Source organism: Quercus lobata, chromosome 9, assembly GCF_001633185.2.
Source record: "Quercus lobata isolate SW786 chromosome 9, ValleyOak3.0 Primary Assembly, whole genome shotgun sequence".
NCBI classification, from domain to species: Eukaryota; Viridiplantae; Streptophyta; class Magnoliopsida; order Fagales; family Fagaceae; genus Quercus; species Quercus lobata.
Window position 1 is genome coordinate 19,995,983 of NC_044912.1, and position 10,317 is coordinate 20,006,299.

General features: G+C 33.6%; 1 protein-coding gene across 1 annotated transcript; it reads left to right on the plus strand.

Moving 5' to 3' along the window:
- Window positions 1-7,074: 7,074 nt before the first annotated feature.
- On the plus strand, window positions 7,075-7,557 carry LOC115961353 (benzyl alcohol O-benzoyltransferase-like). Its single transcript, XM_031080349.1, has one exon. The coding sequence runs from the start codon at window positions 7,075-7,077 to the stop codon at window positions 7,555-7,557; it is 483 nt and encodes a 160-aa protein (XP_030936209.1).
- Window positions 7,558-10,317: the final 2,760 nt, after the last annotated feature.

Here is a 10,317-nt window from a genome sequence, read left to right on the forward strand (position 1 = left end):
GGATTCAAAGGTTTGGTGGTTCTAGGAACCAATATTTTTGGGTTTCACAAATAAATAATAGAATCCATTAAACTATTATTTTTTCTCTCTAATTTTTTTAGTTCCTTCATATACATATATGTATTTTTCCCACTTGGATTTTTGGATTTGTGGATTTTGTTTGCGCATAGGTTGGTTCTGAGAAACAGATTTATCTTCCGTGGTGGAAACAAACCCAGCTCACCTATAACTCTATTATGGCCTTGAAGAGCCCACATCTTAAAATTAGAGCATGGGCTTGATTAATGACAAAAAATCGGCCTTTAACAATGTTTTCTCCAATGGGGTTGATGTTTTTCTTCTTCTTCTTCCTTCTCTTTTCTTTTTTTTTTTTTTTTTTTTTTTTTTTTTGGCATTTTGGCATTTTGGAGTTTGTTGTTGATGGATTCGTTTTGACATTTTGATTTTCTTTGTTTGGAATTCTCCTCGCCATTTTAGGTTCTTTATTTGAATTTTGTTTGTTAATTTCTTGAGCTTTTAAATGAACTAGCAAATGGCTACGGGAGATGTGTTTGGTTGCTTATACATTGTTACAGATTTTCTCCACAGACATTGTTGATGTGTTTGTTTCCCTAGAAAAGAAAAGAAAAAGAAAAAGATGGTGATGTTTTAAAAATTCATATTTCAGATTTTTTCCTTTTTTGGTTTCTAAATTCTGATTTAATTTTTAATATAAATGTTGACATTGGATTTTTTAAATATCAATTAAAATTTATCATTATTATTTTATAGGTGCAAATGCACTTTTAATCCTTATATTTTGGGCTTTTTTCTATTTTGGTTCCTACATTTTCATTTTATCATTTTTAGTCCCTAAACCAATTAACACATGACATTTAAGTCCTTACTGTCACCCAACTAACAGAAAAAACTGATGTGGTTGACAACATATTAAAATAATAATTAAAAAATTTATTTTGACATTAAAAAATACCACGTCAGTGTCTAAATTAATTTTAATTAATATCAAGCCTTTTAACCAAAATAAAAATTTTAATTAAATAAAAAAATAAAAAACAAAAAATTACAGAGCTAAGAACATAAGAACTTATCCTTCTATGTTCTTCTTAAATCAAAAAATAAACAACCGCAACTTGAACTTTTGAAGCCGATAAGGCTGAGCACTCGCTGTCCGTACAGGTACTGCAACAAATTGGAAAAAACACAATCCAATCAAACCACGCACAAGTCTATTGAAAGAGAGAGAGTGAGAGGTTATTGTCGATGTTGTTGAAGGAGCAGAAAGGGCTGAGCATTTGAACGGTTGAGCTGCCATGGGTTCATCATAGAATCAGGAATCTCCGGAATATCCACGGAGAATCCACTCATTTCTTCGATCATCTGAAGCACCAAGTTCAAGGATCACAAGCGATCTGTGAGTTCTGCATGCAGAGCTCTGAGAACGTTGTTGGCGGATTCGATCGCCCCATAGTTCTACTCCTTGGCGTTGATCTTCTGCACCAGATCACGATTCAAGAGCTGCAATCGAGTCACCTCGTCCATCAGATCCTCGCCGATTCGCGATTCGACAACATCCTCTTCCTCTTCCTCTCGTCGATCGCTACATCGAATCCAGATCCAGATTCGAATCCAGAACTCACAGGTCATTGAATCGAAGCCATTAATTACAAATTCTTTTTTTCTTCCGAACGAATTTGTCAAAATCTATGAAAATGTATTTGGTCATATTCGTTGATGTGAATATTTTTTATTTATTTTTTTGGGTGAACAAATATTCAATCTTTAAAACTAAAAAGTGTAAAAATTTTGTTTATTTTTTATTTGAATTTCAAATAAAGGAAAATGTCGTTGCTGGGTTTGCTCCTTGATTCTGGGTTTGATGTTGTTGTTGGGTTTGATGTCTTTGATATTCAATCTGGGTTTGCTCTTTGATTATGGGTTTGATGTCGTTGCTGGGTAGCCTAGGTTTATTTCTTGATTTAAGAAGAACATTGAAGAACAAGTTCTTATGTCCTTAGATCTGTAATTTTTTGTTTTTAATTTTTTTATTTAATTAAAATTAATTTAGACGCTGATGTGGCATTTTTTATTGCCAAGATAGATTTTTTAATTATTATTTTAATGTGTCGTTAGTCACGCCAGTTTTTCTGTTAGTCGAGTGAGGCTAAGGACTTAAATGTCACATGTTAATTGGTTTAGAGACTAAAAGTGATAAAATGAAAATGTAGGGACCAAAATAGAAAAAAGTCTAAAATATAGGGACTAAAATATAGGCAATTAAAATTTGTTATTATTATTTTATAATATAAATGATGACATTTGTGTGCCAACAGTGCACACCGTAGTAAGAACTAAAATGATTGCAGTTTAAAATTTCAGAGACCAAATTAACTATTTCCAAAACGTAGGGACCAAATTGATTGTAACTCCAAAATGTAAGGACCAAAATGATATTTTTACCAAAATAGAATGCATGAAATATAAGTTTAGTAAAAAAAATAGAATTGAAGGGACAGTAAGACTTAAGGGCCCGTTTGGTAATATTGTTCTAGTAACATTGTTTAAGTATTGTAAAAATATGTGTGGGTGAAAATGTAGTGTGGAAAAATGTATTGTGTTGTTTAAACAACGAAAATTGTTGTTTAAACAACACAACCAAACAGCCCTTTAATGGTCAAGAGAGAGAGAGAGAGAGAGAGTAGCAACCCAACCCTAATGTTGGAGGTCACAAACATTGTTGATGCAACAATGACCACCATCACCATCACCAGTAGCTGTTTTGTTTTGGTACAATATACCTTTTTCCCTTAACTTTCAAAATTTGATTTGTTTAGGTGTGTTCTGGGTATTGTTGTTAGATTGGTTTTGATTTAGGTTTTTGGATTTGATTGAAGTATCTAGTTTGGATTTGATTTATGTATTTGGTTTGATATGGGTTCCTTTTCTTTTATGTATGTTTTTTTATTTTCTTGGGTTATAGGCAAAGGTGAGACTAACCTCACTTGTAAGAAATTTTTCCGCTAATAAAGTCACTGACATCAATTGGATCTCTTACAAGTGACACTTGGTAGTGTAACTGTAATCAATGTTGTACCACTCAATAATTTTTCAATTGGAAAATTTTACTGTTGGATTACATGTTCTATATATTCTTAACATGCATGCCGATTTTCATGTTATTTACCAATTGATCCATAAACTCATATTTAATGCAATTGATTAATGATATTACAATTGGTCTTTGATCACCTTGGAATTTTGCAATAATGGAGAATATATAAAGATAATGTAATCCAATGATGAATATGTCAAAATTCGCGTCTAATTAAAAAAAAAGAGTGATGTAACATATATATATTTAAGGACTCAAAAAGAAAAGCCCAGGCCCACTTAGAATAGTGATGCCTAGATCTTCAAACCAAGCCTAAACAATGAATTTTTAAGAGAGTGGACTTCTAAGTCAGGTGCAATGCTGAGATAATCACAAGTCTAAAACTAATGGAACCTAAGTAACAAATAGGAACGAATAGAACAAAAATTCAGTGTAAACTCTTCCTCGGGGTTCGAGGATAGATCTTGTATTGATAAGTATGGTTGATATTTCTTTACAGGGTAATTCTCTATTCTCACACTTGTTTCTTTTTTCTTGGAAAACATTCATCCCTTCTTTCTAGGGGTTTCCTTTCTTTATATTGTCCCTTTCCTTGCATCTCAGCCTTCCATCTATACGTTTCAAGGGAACTCTTTGGATGCTTATCCCATCAAAATCATTTTGGATGTAGTAAAAAGAGCTGTGAGCTGTGAAATTACTGTTCATGTGTCATTTCCTCATTAATGCATGCAACTAGTTAGGTTGGTACAGAGTATTGAATGTGGAGGTGGGAGGTGTCTTTTTCAGGAAACTTCCTTCCTCCACCTCTACACATCTTCTACATTTCCTTTGCCATCCATTCCCTTATCCTTAGGTTTTTTACGGGTGCCAGTTGCCCTTTGGCTCTTTAATTCTCCTCGGGTGGGCATTGCCCTTGGAGTCTACCTGCCTTTCTTTGCTTGGGTTAGACAAAGTTATCCTCGGATTGGGTTGCTTGGTCCTCGGCCCTCCCACAATATATATATATATATATATATATGGCTGGGTCAACTAAAAGAAAGCCTTTCTTTTCTATTTTTTAATGCTTAAAATTGATTTATGCAAGGGGTTGGTTACTAGTAAAGACGAGACTAACTTCATTTTTATTTTTCAATGTTTATTTAAATACGAAAACATATATATACTTACGAATTGTAGACTACCTAAGACATTATTTACACTTTTCGACACTTTACCAATTGTTTCTAGTGACATGGTCATTCTTCCCTTTCTTCGCAATCGTGGCTAGGGATATCCATAGGTTGGTTTGGGTTGAGTTTGGATTCTACTCAGACTAGACCCAATTTTAGCTAGTGATAGAACGGAGGACCTGTCGCCGACTGTGAGCACCATTGGGTTGGATCTAGTGGTTCTTTGTTTGGGTCAAGTCAGTTTCGGTTGAAACCAAGGGAAGCGACAATGAACGAGATCTCCTGAATCTATTCCAGATTTTGATGGATTATGTTAAATCTTGATAGATCAAGCCCAAATCTTGTTAGATATCGACAAGATCACAATAGATCTAGCTCAAATCTCGATTGATCTGGTCAAGATATTGCTAGATCTAAGAGAGAGAGAGAGAGAGAGAGAGAGAGTTGCAATTATCGGTGAGATTTGTTGGTCGGTTTGGTTGTCATCGGATTTCAAACCTCTAACCTGCCACTCAATCCACTCACATCAATTGTTGATGCCAGAGATCCGCCATGGACCGCCTTTCTACTTGGATCGAGTTGGTTCCAGTCAGGTGGCACTAAGTTGGAAAAGTTAGTTAGGGCGTAGTTTGCTTTGGACAGCCTTAATTAAGGCCATTTGTTAATGTCATTGGGAAAGATTCCAATTTCTCTTCTACCTTTCTTTTGAACTTGACTTTAATAATTTAATTTGGATTAGAACAAAATAAAATAAAAAGAAGGCCTAGATCTTTTATTGAACTGTACACAGACCTTCCTTATTATTATTATTTTTTAAATAATCTATATTCACCTACCCAGTAACTTAATATCGCTAAACTTGTTAAGACAAATTGATATATTTATACTTTTACCCTCACTATCCATTTGAAATTCTCATTTCACTCTCACACAAAAAATCAAATACAAATCCTCTGTATCGCTCTTAGTGTTCCATTTTGTACTACACTAATCACAACTTGGTAATGGTTTTTTTTTTTTTTTTTTTTTTTTTTTTTTTTTTTTTTTTTTTTTTTTTTTACATTCCTTATAAAATAACCAAAGTTTAAATGAAAAAAAAAAAAAAAAAATTCATATGAAATTGTGATTAATGAAATATAAAATGGAATACAAAAAATGAGATAAAGGAAGTTGATACAATATTGTACCATACCTCTAATACAATCAATATTTGTCAATGTACTGCTCCAAATACCAGGTTGTATCGGTCTATACTGAATGTACCAAAGGATATTGGTTATTTTAGTTAGAAAATAGAGAAAAAAAAAAAAAAAAAACCAAACCCATCCATACTAATAGCCCAACTCTTTGACGATCACTAGATCGTTGCTGGTTTTTGGTTTCCTTCTTAGGGCCAGCCCTACCATTAGGCCAATGAAGCGTTCGCTTAAAGCCCCCAAGTAGAATAAGGCCTCCAAATTTTAACCAATAAAGATATTTCTATACTTGTATGATTATTAATTAGGCTCAAATATTATTCAATAGATATAATATATATATATATATATATATATATATAGTAATGCAATGGACACAACAAAATGTTATATCAACTTCACAACATTCCTAAATTAACATGCCAGCTTACACATCCGCTCTCCATAATCTCTAATTTTAATTTTTTTCTTTGCTAATTTAGGAATGTTGTGAAATTGTTGTATCCCTAGCATTACTAAAAAAAAAATGTTTATAATAATGTTACTTCCACAATATTTTCACATAAAAATATTTATAGGTGAAAATTTATTATTGATAAGTAAAAAAGTGATGTCAATGACAAATCTAAATTAGAATCAATAACAGATTACTACTTAAGATTTGTTGTAGAATTGTTGTTTAAGTATTGTGAATGTAGCATTACTCAATTGTTTATCGAAGACCAAAAAAAAAAGAAAAAAAAAATTAACAAAGTGTAGGTGGACTATTGTCCACTCATTTCTTGTTTTTTTTAGTTCTTTTTTAATTCTTAGTAGCTTAATATATACACACACTAGTCCTTAACAAAAAAATAATAAGCTTTATGAAATATTAATCAAGTCTATATAATTTTCTCTAGATAAATCTAAATAATGAAAAAAAAAAATTTAGAATATTACTAACATATGAACAAGAAATTTAAAAAATACAATTTTTGTTACACCTAACAAATTAAAAGAATAGAGTTAAGTAAAAACGATTATTTAATTAAAGTTAAATATATTAAATGTCTCAATTTAAATATCACTTTAACCCCAAAATTCCTTTCCTGGATCCTTCTTCTTCCAACTTCTTTGCTGTTTCTTCCCGGCAACCTTGGTTATGGCTTTCTCTCCTCTGTTATGACTTGTGATTGCAGTTGTTAGAAAGGAAAAACATTACCCACTAGGCCGCTACCCACCACATGAAGTACAACCATTTGAAAACTCCTATTCATTTTTTTTGCCAACTGATTGTACTTTTATTTATTTATTTTTAAGATTATCTTGTGTAGCTGGCCAACTGACCGTATTTTTTTTTTTTTTTTTTATACTATTGAAATGATACTTGTATTACATGAGTTGTTGCACATTGTTTTTCTTGTTTTTATGAGCGTCCGTATTTGGTGTGTAATATTGTGTGTGATAATAATATTTTCCCTATTTTGAAGGACATATTTCTATTCTAGATTTCGTCATCACTAGCTATAAATTCCTGTCCATCATAAGTCATAACACACACTACAACCTGTAAGCTTGCCCAGGTTTCTTAGTCTCGTATTCAAACAATTTTCTTGGCATGGCACTGGCACTGGCACCACCCACCTCTCTAGTGTTCAAAGTACAAAGGTGCAAACCAGAATTGGTTGCTCCTGCAAAGCCCACACCCTATGAATTCAAACAACTTTCCGATATTGATGACCAAGAGGGTCTTCGATTTCAAATCCCAACCATAGATTTCTATAAATATGATCCCTCAATATTGCAAGAGATCAGAGACCCAGTGAAAGTCATCAGAGAAGCACTTGCACAAACACTAGTGTTTTACTACCCATTTGCTGGTAGGCTTAGGGAAGGACCTGGCCGAAAGCTTGTTGTAGAATGTACCGGTGAGGGTGTTGTGTTTATTGAGGCCAACGCCGATATTATGCTTGAACAGTTTGGTGACGTACTTCATCCTCCATTCCCATGCTTAGAGGAGCTCCTTTTTGATGTTCCCGGCTCTGGGGGCATCCTTAATTGCCCATTATTGCTTATTCAGGTTCATATACTGTGCCTCTAAAACTCACTAATAGAAAACTCATTAATAAAGGTTAGACTTTTTGAAGTCTCCATAACTTGTGTGCAAAGACACCTGATAGCGAAAGCCGTTTACCAATGATTGTTGTGATGAGCTAGAGTATGAGATAGCCAGTGCGATGACTTAATGAAGATAAGCAATATGCGCGTTTTGAGCTGAGTTCAAGAAGCTAAATACGATGACTGACACGCTTAGGAGTTAGGATCACAAGAGAACAGAATTTATAAAAAAAAAATGTTTTGAACTTTTCATCAAGTTTAGACTGCTTCGTCAGTAGTTACCGGAATGATTGTCATGTGATAAGGATATTCTGCACCATCAGATCACAAGGGATACCATAAAATTTGGGGAGTACTATGCAATATCAAAGCTAGAAAATTTTACTATTGCCTTTCAACCTGTGCTTAATTACTGGCAGAATTTAGCGAGGGCAAAAAAAAAAAAAAAATATGACTGCCTTCCTTTAATGATCTGTATGGTCAAAAAGTGCAGAAATTAAGTGGGCTTGTGACAAGAACAACGAGGGTGCTTTAATAGAGTATTTATTGAGTTAGGGCTCGGGAGAGCTAGCAGAGGATATACTAGATAAGGGAAGAGTGCTTTGAGAGATGTAGTGAGGTTTTAGTGTATTTTTTCTCACTTCATGTATTGTGATCTTGTGACTATTTTTACATACATTGTATTCATCTTTCTATATATATGATGATGTATGTTTTACACATATTCTCTCATGCGATATTTCTTTTATCTTTTTACACACATGTGTCTTCTTGTATACAACTTTTCTATGTTTCACACTTAATGCCTTGATGAATCTTATTTAAGTGTTTCAGTTAATATAGGTTGTAAGTCTACCATGCCATGATCTCTCTTCTTGCAAAGATTTTCAAGTGTTCGTAGTAGGGTTAGCCTTACGTACTTTTGTTATTTATGGGATAGTTGTGTTAGACTTCTCTCATAATTGTTGTTTGTGGTTTTGTCACGAATTGCCAAAAGGGGAGATTGTTAGGGTCATTTTTTGTAATTTGCTAATTTTTTGACAAAATGCACTTTACTTGTAATTGGGTAAATCTAAGATGAGTTTAGTACTTTAAGAAACATATTGTTCAAGTCAAGTATTAAAGACATAAAGATTGATCTCAGAAACAAGTGAAGAAAAGCTGTTTATTAAGTCTTGATAGATAGCTCAACAGATGTCTGCTATCAAGACTTAATGTGAAGCTCAATAGATAGCTCGACAGCAGCTCGATCTATCGAGAACTACAATTTTCAATTTTCCAGATCTAAATTTCAGCCCAGGCTTTTGGATTTGTTTAGGGTTTCTTTTCTTACAACCCTAGACATATATAAAGCTTATTTTAAAAAATCATTATACACGGATATAGAGACTAAGAGATTTATTTTTTCTGTGAGAATCTATTACGTTTGTACACCATAGGGTTTTGTAACCAAGTGCTTCCAGATCATTATTGTTGATGAAGTAAAGAACTTTACAACCAATAACATTTGTTCAAGTTGCTGGAGTTAGTCACGTATTTGGATCCACACAAAGGGTTAGTCACAAATTGGAGGTTTGTGCATCAAGGGAAAGAATGTTACTACAAAATCAAGTCCAATTAGGTATTGGAGCGAAAGTTCAACTGTAGGTTGGTATTTCAAGATAGGTCAAAGTAGTTGGTAAGATTTCTTATACTTGTAATTGCTTGATTGTTGATTAGTGGATTCTTAAAAGTGGTGACCTTAAAATTACCCGGTGAGATTTTTGCCTTGTAAGGTTTTCCCTATTTGTCAACAAATCACCGTTTTAAATTTATTTTCTGTTGCATTTAGTATTTTTGGTGATTTGTTGGTGCCTCCATGATTTGCATACAATTGAACTTAATAAATCAACTTGGGTAATTAAATTAACGAGACGTGAACTTGCGCATTGCGCATGATAATTATTTTATGGTGGTTTTATTATTATTATTTTTTTAAATTTAAACTAATTTAATAAAGAGTAATGTATTTTGTAATCACATTTTTATTTATTATAGGAACAATTATAAATGTAATATAGGAACAATCATAAATTATAAATGTGGGGCACAAGAATTTAAATAAGGTACTTGTGTCACGTGTCGTATCCATGGTCGAGGAGTCCATTATCGTGCTGAGGAGGCCACACGCTCAGACAGTAAAGCCACGTCAATGGCACATTGCCAAAGGAGGTCCTACTATTGAGAAAAAGTTTCGGAGAGGGGGTTAGCCCTGACATGACTGAAGGGATGGTGGCTGTCTCCACATTTAGTGCATCCCACCAAACCTCCTGATTGCATGTGGAGAAGACCCCTAAACAGTGCTGTCTTGACCGCCGCAACTCACAAGGGATTTGGGAAGGTGTCTGATGGGATAAACACTTAAGTGGTGGACTCGACGATCAACAAATGGAGGGTCAAGATCACCTGAAGGGAGTTATATAATGTGAGAGACCCTCCAAAAGGGGGGGGGGGTAGAAAATCTGTAGAGAAATCACGATAACATTAAGAACAGTAATTGTCATCAAATTTAAGGGAAATATATTCAAGAACTGCTCTCCTCGGACATTGCTAAGGAAGAATTTCTATGCACCACATTTTTCTATTCATTACTTTTCCTTGCTTTCTTACCATAAAGCCCATTGAGGGTGTTGTCTACTTCATTAAAGCCTAACTTTTTAGCACACTCCCTATAAATTTATTGTATTAGACTCTTTGGGTCTTA